Source organism: Sycon ciliatum, chromosome 13 (assembly GCF_964019385.1).
Source record: "Sycon ciliatum chromosome 13, ocSycCili1.1, whole genome shotgun sequence".
Taxonomy (NCBI): Eukaryota; Metazoa; Porifera; class Calcarea; order Leucosolenida; family Sycettidae; genus Sycon; species Sycon ciliatum.
This window is the reverse complement of record NC_088655.1, coordinates 14,700,970-14,721,290: the sequence shown is the minus strand read 5'-3', so window position 1 is coordinate 14,721,290 and position 20,321 is coordinate 14,700,970. Positions and strand designations below refer to the sequence as shown.

At 47.4% G+C, this 20,321-nt stretch overlaps 2 protein-coding genes across 2 annotated transcripts in view; one reads left to right on the top strand and one right to left on the bottom strand.

Moving 5' to 3' along the window:
• LOC135830070 (putative aldehyde dehydrogenase family 7 member A1 homolog) overlaps positions 1-7,479 on the top strand; it is a 29,726-nt gene extending 22,247 nt beyond the window's left edge. Inside the window, 7 exon segments of the mRNA XM_065342457.1 lie at positions 217-296; positions 899-925; positions 1,772-1,888; positions 2,657-2,754; positions 4,349-4,422; positions 5,180-5,255; positions 6,738-7,479. Coding sequence (XP_065198529.1) covers positions 217-296; positions 899-925; positions 1,772-1,888; positions 2,657-2,754; positions 4,349-4,422; positions 5,180-5,255; positions 6,738-6,807 — 542 coding nt within the window. The 3' untranslated portion in view covers positions 6,808-7,479.
• A 273-nt stretch (positions 7,480-7,752) lies between these two features.
• On the bottom strand, positions 7,753-18,922 carry LOC135829451 (UDP-N-acetylglucosamine transporter-like). Its single transcript, XM_065341856.1, has 8 exons — positions 18,455-18,922; positions 16,832-16,939; positions 14,017-14,239; positions 13,083-13,427; positions 12,041-12,212; positions 10,950-11,068; positions 9,199-9,332; positions 7,753-8,754 (listed from the first exon to the last, which is right to left on the bottom strand). Exons 2-8 carry the CDS (start codon positions 16,897-16,899, stop codon positions 8,604-8,606), a joined length of 1,212 nt encoding a protein of 403 aa, XP_065197928.1. The 5' UTR covers positions 16,900-16,939; positions 18,455-18,922; the 3' UTR covers positions 7,753-8,603.
• Between the last annotated feature and the right edge of the window lie 1,399 nt (positions 18,923-20,321).

Here is a 20,321-nt window from a genome sequence, read left to right as displayed (position 1 = left end):
ATTCAACCATGCCAAGCCACACAGTTTGGATCTGGAAAACTGGTTTACCGAAATTTTCGCGCTACCAAGTCGTTGATTTTGGGAAATACCGAAAATATTACACCAAAAATTTCCGGTTTTACAGTAGTTAGTATGATTATGTTTGTGTAAATACATGTGCGCATATATACCATGGCTTCTGCTGTCTGCTCTCGTGTTTTTGTCGCTGTCAAACAGAGAAGACGCTACTTGGACCACTCCATAACAAGCAAGCAGTTGACAACTACAAGAAAGCAATCGAGGCTGCTGTTGCTCAGGTATGATAGTGAACATGCGCACACACACGCGCACGCACGCATGCACACACACACACACACATGCACGCCCACACACACATGCACACACATGCACGCCCACACACACATGCACACACACACACACACACACACACACACACACACACACAGTACTCTATGCCTTGTGCATCCAGCAATGTCCGTGGTTTCAGATGCGGAAATATTGAACTGATTGATTGGAAGTAATAGTTGGCACTTTGACATTTGTGGACTTTGTGCCAATTTGAGGTGATGACAACTTCTGTTAGTCCTTTTCTTCTTCTCGTCATTGCATCAATATTGCTGCTGCCATTGCTACTGCTACCATTGCTGCTACTGCTGCTACTGCTGCTACCATTGCTGCTACTGCTGCTGCCGTTGTTGCTGCTACTGCTGTTGCTGCTACTGCTGCTGCTGCCATTGCTGCTACCGCTGCTGCTGTTGTTGCTGCTACTGCTGCTGTTGTTGCTGCTTCTGCTGCTGCCGCTGCTGCTGCTTTGGCTTCAACTGATATAGCTATTCTTCTTCTTGTTCTTATCCCCTGCTTGTTGTTGTTGTTTGCTTTGCTGTGTTGTTTCTTGCAGGGTGGTAAAATTGAGTACGGTGGCGAGGTAAGCTGTTTGAGCAGTTTGCTTGAAAAGAACTCAAGTCGAAACAGTGCATGTCACACCCCTGACTTTCTCTCCTACTGCTGCTGACAGCACCGTAGTTTTGCAAAGAGGAGCAGTACTAGTGTATGTGGGTACAGTGAGGGCTGCGTCCCACCGGCCTGTGTTTGTGTCACAGGAATTGCGAGTCTCGAAGTCTGCAGAAAATGTTGAACTGGGATGACGGCTGCACCGTAGCTCAGTGTGTAGGCGCAGCGTAACTCGTGTATAATCAGCGTAGTCTGCTCACTACACCAGCAGATGGCCGTCATAGGTAGATCTACTGCCTAGTCAAAATAGGCAAAATGGCGACTATGAGGTTTGCCGGTAGTACATGGTCACCACATTACAGATGTGCTCTGGCACATAGTCACCACACCACACATGTGTGAGCTACATCCCTTGGTGTTAGAGTGTGTCACTGGTCTCGCTATAGGCCAGCGACACACTCTAACCACCAAGCTATGGTGCAGCCGTCCCCCGGAGGAGGGACGTTTTAGCGGGAGGGATATGCTGGTTCAAGTTCCAATGGTGACGGTCCGTTACAGTCAGATGGCTGCTTTTTTGTGCTTTGAATGTACACTCATACCTTTTTTTTATCCGTTCGGTGCGGGACCGGGTACTGCCCGTAACTTTGAAATGTCTGTAACTCCGAGTCACATACATTTTTGATGGGGAAAGGCCAGATTGAGTGGTAATATTTCTACTCCTGCAAACTGTGTGTGTGTGTGTGCACGTGTGTGTGTGTGTGTGTGTGTGTGTGTGTGTGTGTGTGTGTGTGTGTGTGTGTGTGTGTGCGTGTGCCTGCAGGTGTTAGATTGTGATGGATACTATGTACGGCCGACCATCATCAGCGGACTACCCGCCGACGCTCCGATTGTTCGCACGGAGACATTCGCACCGATATTATACATATTCAAGTGTGATGTGAGTACCGTATTGTCCGCAGTTTAAGCCGGACTGGATTATAAGCTGCACCCAGACTTTTGTCACGAAATACAGACATCTAGTCATCCACCCTGTATATCGCCATTCATTTGACCATCGTAGCATAAGCTACCCTGACTTTTTAGTAGGGGTGGAATACAAGTGTTTAAAGTGTGGCTTGTACCCTGGAAAATACGGTACGCCATACAGTCAGCCACCATACTGTGCATTCAGCCGCCATACCGTACCATACATTCTAGTTATAATATAGCTAGAATGATAGTATCATGATTTGGCTGATAGCCAACGAGTCCAAGCAGCTGTTTGGGTGTGCCTGTGTCTGTGCGTGTTGGGGGGGGGGGGGGGGGGGGCATGGTGGAGGTGCGGATGCAGTTGTTGCTGTTGCCCCATTGGATGCATGCACTGATTAGTGAGGCCATCAGTTCACCAGTTACAATAGCAGCTAATTCAATTCCTTTTGACAAACGGGCATGCTGGGTGCAAGAGCCGTCTGATTATATGTGTACCGGTCTGGTTGTAGTTCCAAGTACATCTAGCACTGTTGCAGAGCATGCAAGACACTAGTGGACCAGGATTAGTGTGATTATAACGACACACCTCACCCCACTAATATCCATGTCATTCTGAAGCCATGTGTGTGTGTGTGTGTGTGTGTGTGGTGTGTGTGTGTGTGTGTGTGTGTGTGTGTGTGTGTGTATGTGTATGTGTGTGTATAAATGTGTATGGGGGCTGTGTTGATGCAATTAGAGTTTGGAGCAGGGCATAGCAATGAACAACAGTGTGGATCAGGGCCTGACCAGCAGTGTCTTCACTAAGAATATCTCCAATGTATTCAAGTGGACTGGGTGAGTGGGTGCCAGTGTGTGCCAATGCAGTGCTACAGTTGCTCTACCTGCAAGTTTGCTGCTGCTGCTGCTGCTGCTGCTGTTGCTGCCATCGCCACCGCTGGTTTTGGCTAGGGCTGAAATGAACACAATTTCTCAGTATTCGAATATTCTTGACGCTAATGAACGAATGTTCCTTTTTCCCGTCAACGTTTCCACGCGTGAACATATTGTTGTTCGGTTCGAATATTCGTCACTTCAAATTGTAACGTAGCAAATGTGCGCACAAGTTATGTTTTGTGCTAGATTGTGCACGTCTGACTGTTCAAAATCTGGTTTAGTTGGTGGACTCGATCGCATAACTTGTGCCCACATTTTTGAATATTCGAATGTTCGGCATATCCCTTTCAGCCCTAGTATTGCCAAGAGTACATACCCCCCCCCCCCCCCCCCCCCCAGAGTGTGCAACTCCCACATACCCTGCTGTCCCGACAGAATTTCAAGTTGACGTCATTATTTATGACGCAATGCTCCTTGCACCAGTGATTTACAACATGTGTACGGGTGTCAACGCATCACACGTTTTTCTTTGCAATAATTTGTACAGGATCGATCGGCTTAGGTCAAACACAGGTTCCGGATTCGTCTGATAATCCGTGTACAGTGCGCATTGCATCATCAAAATGACGTCAACTTGAAATTCTGTCGGGACAGCACCCATAGTGGAGTTGCACACTCTGGGGGGTTATGTACTCTTGATTGGCTAATGCATGGTCGAACTCAATAGGTTGTATAATTGAAATGAGAAATACTGTCGTGAACATGGAAATCCAGTGGGAGGTCAAGCGGCCCCAGGACGCTGGCTATGCAGCCGTGAGTATGCATACCGTAGTACTGTAGCTGTGAATGACATCACCTCACAGCAGGCGTCTAGTGCGTCTAGCTGCACGTCTGGAGCGTTCAGCTCGACGCTTCATCGCATGCAATGAGCTACGTTCTGTACGCACTGAGGGCGCGGGCCCCGGTCATTTGACCGGATTTCCTAGGCAACCGCCAGCCGGGCACGTTTTAGCGCTCTACATACTGTATAAGCAGAAATATTGGTCTGGAATTTAATTTCGTCTTTTTCGTCCAAGGAGCTTTTGGACTAAATTAAATGTAGGACGAATATCGATTTGTCCAGCTTTTCTATACACTCTTATGATCCATGGACGAAATTTTCAGCCGGACGAACTCCTTTTTTTTGGAGTTGGACGAAATTATTGACCGACGAAATTTTCTGCCTCTACAGTATACCAGGGGCTCTGGACGGACCATCCTGGATGAAACGTGGTGTGACCATGGTCGTACCGTGTGTGCCACTCCTGCTTGTGGTGTTGAGCAATCTAGGAATTCTCGCTATTGTGTGGACGTATGTGTGTTTGTGTACATGATTGTGTATATCTGTGTGCACATAATGTGTACTTGTATACGTATGTGTGTGTATGTGTACGTATGTGTGTGTACGTATGTGTGTGTGTGTGTGTGTGTGTGTGTGTGTGTGTGTGTGTGTGTGTGTGTGTGTGTGTGTGTGTGTGTGTATGTGTGCGTACATGTGCGTATCACCTGCTTACAGCCCGGCTGGATCTGATTGCGGCATTATCAATGTGAACATACCCACAAGCGGAGCGGAAATCGGTGGTGCCTTTGGTAAGTAATCAGCTATCAGCCTCTCCCTTTCCTTGGTCGTGTGTGCAGTGGTTGTGTCACCATGGTAACCAGCTTGATCAGTGCCCAAGGGCCTGCCTATTTTCAACAAGAGGTGTCCTGGAATGAAACTCATCACTAATTTCAACTCGTTGAAGTTCTTCTTTTGTATATTATCATGGTATCTGATGCCGGTGATGTAGGCGGATACTCAGCCCGTTGCCATGGTGTTTGTGGTGGGTGAATTTCCGTACAGTGTCTGATAAACCAGACGATTTGGTAGCACTGCATGTGTGCTGCCTGACACGCCTGCATGGAGTGCTGCTGCTGCTGTGGTGGTGGTGCTGCTGCTGCTGATGCTGCTGCTGCTGATGCTGATGCTGTTGCTGCTGCTGCTGTTGCTGTTGTTGCTGCTGCTGCTGTTGCTGCATGGCTCAGGGTAAGCCAGTGGTGCTACATTTTCACCTGTAACTCCTAATACTACAATGCTGGCCAGAGAAATCCAACCTCATGAATAAAGTAGCGCAGCGTTCGAGTGCGCAGACCAGTGTGTGTAGTGCTAGGTCTGCGTAGCGCCCGGCGCTGCTTTCTTTTCATGAGGTTGGATTTCTTTGCCGGCCAGCAGCACTATGCATGTAGTAAGTGTGTTGACACTTCTATGATCATTCCCATTGCTCTTGCTGATGTTGTGCTGGTTTTGTCTGGTTTTGTCTGGTTTTGTCTGGTTTGTCTGGTTTTGTCTGGTGTGTCTGTTTGTTAGGTGGTGAGAAGCACACGGGTGGTGGCCGCGAATCAGGCAGTGATGCCTGGAAGGCATACATGCGTCGATCAACAATGTGAGTGCTGCAAGCACGTACCGATATTGTGTGTGTGTGTGTGTGTGTGTGCGCGTGTGTGTGTGTGTGTGTGCGTGTGTGTGTGTGTGTGTGTGCGCGTGCGTGTGTGTGTATGTGTGTGGTGTGTGTGAGAGTGTGTGTGTGTGTGTGTGCGCATGTGTGCGCATGCGTGTGTAAGCGCGTGCGTGTATTGTGTGTGTATGTGTCACTGTGTCTGTATATGTGTTACAGTTGCAGAGTCATGTTTGTCATGTTTGTCGTGTTTGTCATGTTTGTCATGTTTGTCATGTTTGTCGTGTTTGTCATGTTTGTCATGTTTGTCATGTTTGTCATGTTTGTCATGTTTGTCATGTTTGTGTGCGTGTACATGTATATGCACATCAAGGAGTTGTATAAACCTGGGAGAGGACACAACACTGGGTTTCACTAACGACAAGGTTTGAGAAGGACGTGGTGTGTTCCTTCGGCCCAACCTTGTCCACCCGTTCCTCTCCAGAAAACTGATCTAGGGATGACAGGGCACGATCAGTCCGGTTTTCTTTTTTTCTGATTATCCACTGTCTCCGCTGGAGGCTTATTTCTTTATCCTTCTTTTTCTATTGTCGTGTATTCTTCGCCGGACATCGCGAGAGTCATATCTTCTGTACTTTTGTGTATTTATGGTGAAAGAATCTCAGAAAACGTTTGAGAAGTCGTAATATCGTAAAGGTGTTTACTCCCCACACCCACACAAGTCGAATATAATCAAATTCTGAGGTTCCCCGCGATTTTTACCCAGGGGCTTCCCCACGGGTCGTGAGGCACACATCACCCGCGCTTTTGCACGCTGTATCCTCCCCCGGGTTTGCACAACTCCCTGGTGCACATGTGCACTTCTGTACGTAGTGCAATGTGGAGAGTTCATGTCCGTTTTCTCAACTTTTCTCTCCCCTTATTTACCTCACCAAGGATGCAGCGAATGGGATTTTAGGTATTCGACCACTTTGGTGGTGAGTTTAATCTACTCACCTCCCACCGCTTTAGGAGCTGCATCTTCGCCTTGATCCTTGGGGGTGGTGGCGTTCCTACGGATGTGGAAACTCAGTCTAACCGAGTTTCGACGCGAACCACCGTGAATTTTTTTTCTTCTCGCCCATCTCCCTGTCCCTCGCAATCACTGCTCTCGGCTTATCTGCTCTCGTGCCTGAGTGCATCATGTGTCAGTACAGTTTAGTGAGCTGCAACTGTTACTAACATCTACCGTAAAGTCGTGTATAAAAGCCGCAGCTTATATGACTTTTTGGGGGAAATTTTGCAGGCTTCTACACGAGACACAGGCTTCTATACAAGACAGGTATTTCTATGTATGTCAACACTAAAACCAGGCTTATGTGCCGACAGTGTATCTTGAAAATCATGCTTCTATTCAAGACAGGCTTCTATATGAGAACGGCTTTAATACAAGACACAACTGTACATGTATGTGTTCATTGTGTCCCGCAGTACCATCAACCATGGAAAGAAACTGCCGCTAGCCCAGGGTATCAAGTTCAACTTCAAGGCGAAGAAGTAGATGTGCAGGGCTCGGCAGCGTGCCGCCATCAATCCCTCGTGGCTCGTCCAGCTCAGTGAGTTTCCCTCTCCGACATGCTGTGCATTGCTGCATCAACCTCTACATGACCAACCTCGTGCATTCGTGAAGAGTTGTTTTGAAGAATTGTTTTAGTAATTTCTTGGCTATGGCTTGATGACTAGAGAGCTCATGCCCGCTTTCAGAATATTTTTAAACCCACATGTACCTCTCTCATTTGTGTACTGCTCGTGCTTCTGCGCGACTTCTTGTTCGGCTACAGGTTTTTCCACATGCTTGCTGCTGTAGTTAAAATTCCCAAGTTGTTACACACATTCCTGTGCTCTCCGTTGCCGCTGATCTTCTTGTATTGTACTGGACTTCTCTGGTTCTCATTCTGGATTTTAAAACTTCTTCATGCTACCTCCCGCAGCAGGGAGTAGTATAATATGGTAGTGTACTACTCCCTGCTTCCTAGTGCTGTAACTGGCAGTGTTTAGTGATCTTGAGCATCAATGAGAATTTCTTCTTTTCGAGTACTTGTAGTACTTCGCAGACTTCGCAGACGAAGTACTAAACCCACTTGCACGTGCGAGCTATGTGCCCGCGTCTGTTTTCGTTTTTATCGGTTTTGTTTGGTTTGCGTGCTGTGCGATCTGTATTGCACACCGGCTACCCCATTGCCTTTCAATGGTACATGTAGTAGCAAGAGTACATAACCCGGGGTTATGTACTCTTGCTACTACATGTACCGTCATCATCATGACTGACAGTGTGCTGTGCACATGCATGTTCAAGGCTAGCTCCCCACGGCCATTCAAAGTTCGAAATGATGTGGTGGGCAAATAACCCCTTACACATTACGATAGGCAATACCAGTTTTGTATGAAGACCAAAAACTGCAACCGCAGACCTTGTGCCATTCTGATATTGCCACAGGAAAGGATAAACTTTCACACACTCCTGGACTATCCCTGAATTTAGAAAAGCGAACCTGTCAGCTTTTCTATTATTTATTATAGTGAATGGTATGAAACCCTGGCCTGCTAAAACTGAGTACAAACACGGGACAACAGCATAAGCAGCTAGCAGAGTGACACTATCGCCAGAGAATGCACGTTGTTTACTGCGTACTAAAATTAAAATAAATCAACAAGGTCAGGTTGCTGGTTACCCTGTGATGGGGAATACTTGCACAATATCATTGACAAGATTGCAGTATGTCAGCCAATGTTCGTCTTGACAGCTACTTGTATAAAACTATAAATTAATAAAAAATGTTTAAAGTCACAACTGAAATAGTCAACTGGGTGCAGCGTTCAGGCAGTTGAAAGCGAGAAACCAGGTTTAGCCCTGGTGGAAACTATACATGAATTTCACTTTGATGTATATCTGGTGTGGTGTAGTGTATACCTGTATGCCAGAAGCACGCATGGTCATATCGATAAGTTACAGCTGTTTGATACGGTGGGAACAGAATAGAGCAGACAGCATTGCTTTATTCTCAAACCCCGGTCATCCAGACTGGAATGAGGGAAAGAGTGATATTTGGCTAAACCCACCATGAACGTAATGGTGCCAGGCACCGTGGACTGGCTGTGGTTAGTGGAGGATAAGTACGCCTGAGCCATCATGAGGCTGGGAAAACGTTGCACTTGAAAGACTAGTAAAATTCAATTGAGATGTAAAAACACCTAGAATAACATACAGCGGATCGGCACACAGTGACTGTGACTGCACACAGTGACAGTGACTGTGACTGCACACAGTGACAGTGACTGCACACAGTGACTGTATATTCATCCTGTGTCCACTTTGACGGCGGGCGCTTGCTGGGAATCGTTGGCTGGCTGCGCATTGGGTGTGGGTAGCTGGCGTTCTTGCACTTTATCCGGGTAGCTGTAGAGCACGGTTGCAAACAGCACGATCACCAGCCCCGCCACGAAGAACCTGTACACGCACGGCAAGTAACACAACGCACGCGCGCGCGCGCACACACACACACACACACACAAACACTTAATCACACAACCATTGTGTTTACTTTGCCCGTAAAAAAAAGCCTAGAGTACCAACACAACATGCTAGCAAGGCTCATTCAACCGTTGCTTGGTGGGGTATGTATAACAGATACTGTTTAGCGTGCAGCTCCAGCTAGGGGGTCTACGACGGCGGAACTTCACATCACGTAACAAACCCGTGCACATTATTTCCACACTGTGTATGATCAAGAAGAGCACACTACCCCCGAGAGTCTGCAACTCTTGCCGCCGTGACCTATTGAACCATGGCACGTAATATGTGCCTAATGCGTGATGTGCGCTTGCGGACGTGTGTGTGTGTGTGTGTGTGTGACTTGAGTGTTGCCGTTAGTACCTGTACACCCACACTTACGCTGTAAGGCTTAGGTCACACAGGAAGAGATAAGAGAGGATTGTGGAGAGTATCATCGATGCTGACACTGCAAAGCTCTTCAGGATGTTATCGGCATACTTGATCACTGCGGCCACAATCATTCCTCCAAGAGCCTGGAGTACATGTACAGGTGAACATAGGACACAAGGCGGTGGGATAAAGACAACCATGCCATGACCAACATACATGTACAGTACGAGAAGTAGTAGATAGTGACTCCATGACTAACACACATCATGTACTGTAGATAGCCATGCCCTGACTAACACACATGTACTGTAGATAGCCATGTCCTGACTAACACACATCATGTATCGTAAATCCAGGCAATGTTCTGCTAATGTACTGGGAAACAATTCCACTGTCTTCCAGTACACATACTGTTGTGGATATTGAAATACCGGTGGAATGACCGAGGCCAGCGTCCTTACTGCTTTTAGCGAGTACATGCACTGTAGTTCCAGTACACACTGTAAAAATGGACCAGCAGTGCTCACGGTGGCTGCAAGGCCAGCGGGGCCCCGTGGCCGCTTGACTTCTCAATGGATTTCAATGTCCACGACAGTAGGTGAAATGCAACACTGCATCACATTCTACAGACTTAGGGAGCATCTCATAAGTTCGCACTTTTTTTGTAAACGTAACGCATTTCGAATAGACTTTACCCCCCTACCTCCCCCCTCTATTTGAAAGTCTTATCGCACATTTTCCGTGTGGATCTAATACATGTACATGTACTGTGCATGTCCATGCCATGCATGTCCATGCACATGTATGCACATGAATGTCAAAGTGAATGGCATACAGTCTGCATCTAAGTACTGAGTACAAGAAATGACATGTACACGCACATAAACAGAGTTCCCCCACAACCATTGTGTACTGTAAAAGCTGGCCAGGTACACAGTTTGATGATGCTGATGTGACACTTGACACCTCTGAGTAGCCTGTATGCATGCAGTGCAAGGCATGATCTCCAAACACAGGCACATCCTGTGACATAGCTCTACACCTAAACACGCTCATTTTGCTGAAGCGATCTAGCACATGCACTGCATGCACAGTATGTACACATCCAGGAAATGTGCGAATTTCTATTCGAAAACGTTACCCCCCTACCCCCGTTTCGAAATGCGTTACGTTTAGAAAAAAAATGCGAACTTATTATGCTCCCTTACATGCATTTACGCAATGCACACCTGAGTGTCCACATCTTAGTTGTGGCATCCCCATTTTCTACAAGAGCAGGATTTAGAAGTTCGTCCCTGGTTCAGAACACAAGCTTCTGGCCATGGCACACATGCTGATACATGTACAGTGTACGCTACATGTACATTGTACATGCAATGTCCAGCAATGCAGCGCACGTTTAAAAGGTACACACACAAACACACAAGCACGTGACGTGCACACACACGCACACACACACACACACACACGCACACACACACACACACACACACACGCACACACACACACACACACACACACACACGCACACACACACACACGCACACACATATACATACACACACGCACACACATATACATACACACACGCACACACACACACACACACACACACACGCACACACACACACACACACACACACACACACACACACACGCACACACACACACACACGCACACACATATACATACACACACGCACACACATATACATACACACACGCGCACACACACACACACACACACACACACAACCAACCTGCAGGGCAATGGCGATCCACACAATACTGGAGTAGCCTTGGAAGAATCCACCCTGCAGGACGGCATTGTAATCTTTGCCAATGACACCCACCAAGCCCAGTATGACACTGAACATCGCTGTAACGTTACAAGGCAACAGCACAGTCACAAACAACATACAGTAGTCACAGCACACAACCATCCACTTGTAATAAGAATACTTCAAATAATAATTCATGATAATGACCAGGAGTACATGACACCCATAGTGTGCAGCTTCTGACTCTTTTCTGCATGGGTGTCTGTCACGGTGAAATTCCGCGATTACATCATATTTGGTGCAGATCTGAAGTGGGAAGTGGCGTAGTGCGTACAACTGAGCTGCGGTTGTGCAGAAAGAGACCTGCTCATATCCTGCTTGTACGCACTACGTTACTAAAATGATGTAATCAGGGAATTTCGCCGTGACAGCAACCCATCCGAGCTGCACACTCTGGGTTGCATGTACTCTTGTACTGACACACTGTGTGACAGTGTGACAGTACAAGACACAAGAGCATTGTTATCAAAACCCTGCTCAAGTAAAGTGGTGGAAACTCAGCGGTCGCGGCACCAAAACTGACAAAGTGCAGGCAGTTGCACACTCTGGTGTGTAATGTACACTTGCTTGCTGTGCGCAGAAAACACTAGTGCTATGACAGTGCAGCAAGAGCAGATAGACTTGAAATTTAGCGATTAGTATCACAATCAGCGTCAACACTTTCAAAGACACGTGCGCACACATGCGCGCGCACACACACACACACACACACACACACACACACACACACACACACACGCATACATACACACACACACACATACATACACACACACACACACACACACACACACACGCATACATACACACACACACGCATACATACACACACACACACACACACACACACACACACACACATACACACACACACATACACATACACACACACACACACACACACACACATACATACACACACACACATACATACACACACACACACACACACACACACACACACACATACACACACACACACACACACACATACACACTCGTGTACATACCAAGCTGGAAGTTGCGTAACCATAGTGATGGTGCAGTTCTCTTCACAATTTTCTCAAAGTAGACACCGGCAAAACCTGAAGAGCAGCATGCCAGTAGACTAGCGATCAGACCGATGACAGCATTGCCTCTTGGTTTGGCAGCAGCAACACCTCCCACTGAACTTGACGGCAACTACAGACAACAGCACAACACAATGGCGATAAAACAACACGTCTAGTTTTCTATGGGTCCGCGGAGAAGCCGGACAGCCGGAACGTGGACCTTGAAATTTATGCTGTTGGTTGTTTGTCTTTTTAATTCACGAAGAAGGCGGAGAGCCTGGACATGCGCATTTGGAAAGTAAAATAAACAAGACGTGTTTTCTACCACGCTGCCTCCTCGTGCAAACTACAGAAAAAAAACTCTGCCCATCTTCGCCCAGTAATACGGCACTAAAGCCTAAAGGGTCCAAAACCCCACTAAAGGGTCCAAAACCCCACTAAAGGGTCCAAACCCCACTAAAGGGTCCAAACCCCACTAAAGGGTCCAAAACCCCACTAAAGGGTCCAAACCCCACTAAAGGGTCCAAACCCCACTAAAGGGTCCAAAACCCCACTAAAGGGTCCAAACCCCACTAAAGGGTCCAAAACCCCACTAAAGGGTCCAAACCCCAGCCCGAATTGTGCAAGTGTACATCACTCTCCGCATGGGTATCGGTGGCAGCGAAGGTTCGAGAATTAGTGTATCATGCCAGCATTGTGTGCACAGGGCAATTATGCATATTCCTGCAAAGCCATACAAACTAGCACCTGTAGCAGCCTTGAGATTTTCAATGCAAAAGCAGCAATTGTGACAGCAGCACACCTCCACATCAGCATCATAGCAGCAGCAACAGTAGCAACAACACCAGAAGCACCACCACCACTCTGACCACAACCACAGCAGCAGCAGCAGCACCACCACCACCATCAAAGCAGCAGCAGCAACACCACCACCACAGCAGCACCAGCAGCAACACCACCAGCAGCACCAGTAGTCAAGTTAGCAGCAGCTTCTACTCACCTGTACTATAGACACTCCAGCAGTTAGCAGGCAGAGTGCTACCCACTTGCGCATGCTCAGCTGCCGTTGTAACATGACAACACTGAACACAGCCGTGGTGAGTATCTTCAGCTGATTAGTGATTTGGAAAGTGGCTGCATCCAGATTGGTAAGAGCAAGGAAGATCAAGTTACTCTGGCAGGTATACAAGAAGGCTGGTACTGCTAGGTGCAGCATTTCACGGGGCTCCTTCATCAGTGTGGTGCGTAAGTTGGACAGGAATGCAACGGGGCCATAGCTACTGGAAGTGTCATTACGATACTGTTCCAGCCAGAGCAGTGACAGGCTGCTGAAGACCTTCAGTACCTGTAGAGCAGCGCATACGCGTGCACACATACATGTACACACACACACACACACACACACACACACACACACACACACACACACATATGCACCAGAGTGCAAAACGTTACGCCTGTGCCAGTGTTTTGCAAACATGTACATAGACGCGTAGTGTCTGAATTCACTCACTTTCAGCATGGGTTCACATACTATGCACAGTAGCATGAGCTCCAAAGAGTGTGTAGCTCCTGATACTCTTTCTATGGGGTTCGTCGACGGCCAAAACTCACATCACGTGATGTAGTGTCCCAGTTGTAAGTTCCTAGCCCGTTTTAGCGACACCAATGGAGTTGAAAAAATGGCACTCCCTGACAGAAACCCACTCACATGGGTCATGCCAAGAGTAAATATGGGAGCTTTAGTTCTAGGACACCCTATATACTTGCGAAAGTACCATGGGACATACATGGAGTTAACCATTCGTTCTCTGTGCATACCATCTCCCTCATATTTCCCTCGGGCTACGCACTCGTGAAAATATTCAGCAGCACACCCGTCGTACTCATGATACAATCCATACATACGACATAGAATCCACTGATCAACTCACTTCACTCATGACGACTGCTGTGGATGCAAGGTAGAGCGGTCCGCTCGTGTTCCTGGTCCTGGAGTAGCGCATGGTCAGTACGAACGCAGTGGTCTGTAACGTGACGGCCAGCAGGGACACATACTTGAGCTGAGCAGCATGCCGGTGCTCCTCCTTGGCTCCGCTGTTGCTGCTGCTGCCGCTGCTGCTGTCACCGTCGTCGTCAGTGCCATCAATACTAATGCTGTACACAAACACATAGTTCAACGGGCCTGGTTTAAATCTGGCTTTGGAAATTTGATAACCGCAATCAATAGGACAAGCTGAATCGACATTTGTTTTTTCCGTCGTCCCTCTCTAATCCGGCACTTGTTTATCCAGCACCCTTGCAAACCAGCACACTTTCTGGCAAAACGGATTTTTTCAGTTCATTTTGTACGCTTTAATCCGGCACTTGAATTCCGCCTCCAGCAGCGATTTTCTGCAACAAATCGCTCAAACTGTACCTAATTCGGTTTTCTAATACAGCAGTTGTACATCGCATACCGTACCGGAGCACAGCTATGTTAGTTTGGTCAGTGCATGAACTACTTATCAGGGAGCATTCTACACACGTAACATACACTTGGGAATAGTGAGGTTCTGCCACACGGTAAAACGTGCCAAAGTACGTATGGAAACTTCGCCGCGGTACGGGATCAAGTTTCATACGGACTTTTTTCATACCGTTTTCCGTGTGAAGCGCGGACTGGACTCCGTGTGAAAACTGAGCGTACAGAGTACATGTGGCGGGGTGTTCGTGCATGCTACGTACAGCAGAACCGGTGCAACGTACGAAAAATCCGTGTCAAACTTCACTGCAGTTGACACGGAGTTTGGTACGTAGTTCCGTGTAGCAGAACCTCTCTAATAGCCTATGCACTGTATAGACATGCACTCCACAGAGTACTTGGATTGAGACGGAAAATCCCTGCGTTTTGACGTACGACACAAACATGTATGCTAGTAGGTGGGCCGGGTTGGAGGACAGGATTTGATAATCCAGCACCCTTGACTCAGGGAATTTTCTAGAACCGCCCCAACCGGTTTTCGACCGGTTGAAATTGTTGGCGACCGGTTGAAAAGTTACAAATCAGTTCCAACCGCCCGTACTTTTCTGTGGGTGAATGGAGCTGTGAATGGTCAAACGCTTTTTTCTGGACGGATACTTCCAGCGAAGCCGCGTGGGCTGGTACTAGGGTCACGAGTTTGTACGGTTTGTACGGTCGAACCGCGTCATCGAGCTGTAGCAACGGCGTTGCTGCAGTCCAACAGCTCCGCGCGACATCGCTTTCACACCTTCTTAGCCGTCATCACACTTCCACAAGTAAGTTCCGGTACCGCGGTAAGTACATACTTGGTTGGAGCTGGAGGTGAGTGTGGATCCATGAGTTCACACAACTTACTTTCCCGTTCTTGGGCGCGGAGTTTACAAACTTTTCGTTGCACCGGAAAGAATGCGCATGAATGTATGTCTACAGTACCGGGCTTGGGGTTGGAAGTTAGTACAACGTCGTAGACTGTTCGATGCTCTCGCTCCAAAAGTGCCCCTTTCTAGGTGATCTGCTTGCAATAAATAGTCTTCGACTTCTCGATGGCAGTTCAGTTCTTCTTCTCTAGAAGCTGTTTTTGATCATGGACTTGCTTATATCTTTGCTACACTCCAGCACCAAGAAATCTGTTAAATTGCTGTCGAGTGCCATATTTGGGTTGTAGTTTGAAAAACTTTTCCGGGGGGGACCCCGGACTCTTCATTGGACCAAAACCGGTTGGAAATTCGTCCTAGAATATACTTACCTTGCTTGTTTATCCAGCAGAAAATGCCGTTGCAAAAGGTGCCGGATTAGAGAGGGATGACTGTACTTTACTCATGCAATGTAAAACAGTGGAGACAATGTGCAATAAAACGATGAAAGTAGGAAGAAATAGTGGAGAATAAGTAGGAAAATTTATTTTTCATTGCTATCAGGTTTGGCCTCATTTCCTCTGTGCTGCGCTGATGAGTCCACAAAGGACGAAACAGCATGCCGTCCACAGATTGAGTAGTTTTAAAAAGGTTTTTTGATGTATAGAGTATGGGATACCATGCACAGGAAATTTGGTTGGCTCCACTGAGTACTGCAGTGCTGCACTCAATTTGAACTTTCAGCTCTCGTTCATAACATAATTAGGGATGAAACGAGTACACCGATTACTCGGAACTTACTCGTTATCTCTGTGATCGCTACTCGTTATGCTGTTATCGAGTATGCACGACTTGTACATGTGCAGTGTACATGTGCATAGTACTAGCTAAGTCACACTGTCTGCATAGTCAACTCCAGCACGCGTCATCCAAGGTGACAAAATTCACACCTTTTTCTAGGCACCTTCGCATTTTGGGATCCGGTGTGTCATGCACATATTCCCCGGAGACCAGTAAAATTTATTTGTCATACAAATTCAGCATACTCGTTTTATGATAACTCGATCGTTAATAATAAACGGTACTCGATAAGAAGAAATGGATGATCGTTTCATCCCTAAACATAATATTATTTTTCTTTATTGTTGAATCACTGAATCGATCCCTGGTTGTACGCATCTACTGGTACAAGAAGTGGTGTATCATAAATTCATAACAGGACACAGCCTCCAAGACAAATACCAGATTCTGTTCACCACCACTGTATGCCGTCGTGTCTTGTATTTTAAAGCCTGTCTCATATAGAATGATTTTCAAGATACACTGCCAGCATATAAGCCTGCTTTTAGTGTTGACACATAGAAATACCTGGTTTGAATAGTATGGCCTTACCCTGCTGTAAACTGCACATGATTGCCATCGGCAGGTGGCTTCTCGGTTGTGGTGTCATCTTCTACCATACTGCTTCACCAGTAACCTTGCATACAAAACGTCCACGCACTGCACACGTACACGTGTACACATTATGTAACACACCATGTAACACACCATGTAACCACACACACACACACACACACACACACACACACACACGCACGCACGCACGCACACACACGGCAACACACACACACACACACACACACACGTGCACACACACACACGTGCATACACACACACACACACACAAGGAAACTGTTTGCCAGGGGTTAGCAAGTATGGACCACAAGCTAGTCATTGCTAAAATGCTATTTTGTGAGCTGGTCAAAGTCTTCCAAACAAGATCAAAGAAAGAGCTGCCACTATAATGGCAGCTCTTTTTTTATTATTATTATGCTGTCCGTGGGCGAGTAGACGGCTACCATAGCATGGAATATCACTCAGCCATCGGGATAATATTTGCACCCTGTGCATGATATTCTTTTTGCAGAGTTCATCATGATCTGTGCATGATAGGTACTGGATACAGGGTTGTACTCGTACTCAACACAGCTTTGGGTTCAACTCTCTGCTGGTCACTTTCAGCGCACTGTTTGCCAGCGTCACCTATTGGTGTGTGAACCATGTCACCAGTGCCAGTGGTCACCAAGAGTAAACAAGCTGCCAAGAGTGGGCAACTCTGCATACAGGGTCTCCGACGGCGAAAACTCACATCACGCGTTCCAAGTACAATTTGTACTACGTACAACGAACGCTACGTGCGCGCAGTCCGAATATTTGCCAGATCATGACCGATGACTCGCATCAGTTCAGTGGGTTTCTATCAGGAGTGCTATTTTTTTCAACTCCAATGGTTGCCAAAAACAGGCTGGGAACATACCACCAGTACTGCAGTACAACGGCAACACTACACCAGGTGATGTGAGGTTCCACCATCGCTGCACCCCATAGAAAGGGTATCCAGAGTTCAGCACACTCTTGCAGTCTTGGTTGGCTAGGGCTGAGTCGGGCAGCATTTTCTTCGGGTATCGGGTCCGGGGGTAGTTTTCCACGGGTAGCACGGGTACCCGATCGGGTAAGGTTTCCACGGTAACACCACAATGCACCCCTTCCCTTACACACTGGGTAGACATGCGGAGTATTACACGAATTTGTACACGTGCACTGTACTTGATGTCATCTGCGACCTCGGGTAGACGGGCACTATTCTGCACCCGTCTACCCGAGGTCCTGCACACCACTACGCTTGGCGTTATGTACTCTTGCCGTCACATTGTATATATGCACAGCGCAGCGCCAAAAAACTTTTTTGAATTTCAAATTTAATTTGAAATTTTAAAAAAGTTTCCTTAGTTGGGCTTCGAATCGCACATTACATACTTCAGAAATATCACTGGAAGAGCACTCCATGATCCATAGGGCATTAGGGGGTGCAAAATAATTCTTAGGTAATCTTGCTATGACCCAAGATTATTAGCATATTTTTTATGAAAGACTGGGGGCTTTCCTTTTATGACCGGTCGTACGAGTACGAATGTACTCTTGGTACGATATAATCACAAAAATAATAATGTTTACCTGTATCTTCCTCTCCTTCAATTCCGATTCAACCTCAAATCAAAATGATTGGAAGACGTGGGACGTCCTCTGGCTGCTTCGCGTTTGACATGACAAGAAGGCACTCGCAATCGAAATACTGCGTTGAACCTTGGTACAATCCTGCCAGAATGTCCGGCCAGGCCGGCGTGCACGCGTGTCAATTCGAAACAACAGGGAGTTGTACTACAAAAGAGTACTCAGCACAGACACAAGCCTGACAAGGCGGAGGGCGTGGAAAATATACAGTACGAGTCGCTCGTAGTAATCTTGATTCCTGAATCCTGACTGCAACCATGAAGCGGCACAGGACGTCTACCATCACTCATCAGGGAGTAGATCTACCATCCGATCATCCACCATGATCTACATGTTTGTAGCATGATTTGCGCGTGTATGCGCCCTTGCCAAAGTTTTTTTTTGAAAAGACCCGGCTAGCGGCTTTACTCAACAGGGAGTCGTCAAGACTCACACCACACAGCTAGCTAGTACAGAAAAAGTTGGACTTTTGTCGACATAATCTGTAATCGACCCGATCCCGAGTCAACCCGAGTCACTTGAGTTGAAGTTTTTTAGTTGAACCCTCTTCGTCTTCATCAAAGCACTTGAAGGGCCCTGGGGCTCACCTGATCGGAGCTACAGTAGAGTTAAGTGCCTCTGAGTGGAGCTGCTGGAGACGGATGTGGAGGCATGGCCAACAGTGGAGTACGGTATGATAATGGCAAGAGTTCATACCAATAAGAACCATTATGAAGAGTTCATGAACTCTTGATGGTGTTCAGGGGCAGGGGGGCGTCAAATACCCGGGTATCTGACGACTCCCTGATCATCAGATGGTGTTCTGCATCTCTGTCTGCAGGTGCCAGGCGTCTGCCTGTTATGGAACGAGCTGGTTACATCCACAGGAGACTCCACCCATGCTTCTGCATGCTAACAATGACAAGAAACAATCATGCGTGTGTAGATCCGAAACGCACTAACTGCATCACATTGTGTATGACGGGCTCTTGCACGGGCAATTCGACTAAACCCTGATACTAACAATAATACACCGCCTATAGGCCTAGCCTAGCGGAGAAGCAACAAAAGTCATCGCCAGAAATAAAAGGGGAACATGTCCGAGCGCAGTGATGAAAACTTCCACTCGTCCTCCTGGTCGAACCGGCTGTCAAGTGTTGGCCAGGTTGGCTAGTTGCTGACAAGCCGTGCCCCCGTGACAACGGTGAACCGTCATCAAGAAAGAGGCAGGCAGACGGCTCCTCCATCACCGACTCGGAGTCCAGATGTCAAGGCAACGCTGCCCTAGGCGCTCATCTCATACGGCCGAGTCATTGCTGATTGCTGGCACTTGGCAGCGGTGGGAAACCAGCGCTTTCGTGCATCAGGCTCTCCTAGTACTAGTAGGCTGCTAGCTCCAGTCAAGAAGGCCAGTGAGCGGGGGGGGGGGGGGGGGGGGGCTATTGGGGTAGATCTACACAGCAGTAAAACATCTTTGAGAGTCACTGCCACCGGTTGTTGTTATAACTTATAAGGTCTGAGGTTGAGGAAACACAGCAGTCACAGTCGGCACTGCAGCAGAGACACTAGGAGCCATAACAGCAGCCAATAGGGCTTGAAAGTGCTACGTCACAGCATAGCAACAATTTCAAAAATTCAAAAATTGGATCCACTTGGATCCAGTTTTTGTATGGATCCAAGCACATTTCAAGCCGTCTTACTCTCAGCAAGGTGATGTAACCAGTGAAACTGACTGATTTGGCTACTGGGGGCGGGGTTACAACTGGTGGCGAAATAAAAGTCACACCTGCATGCGACATGAGTGGGTTGCTATGCACCCACATACTTAGGC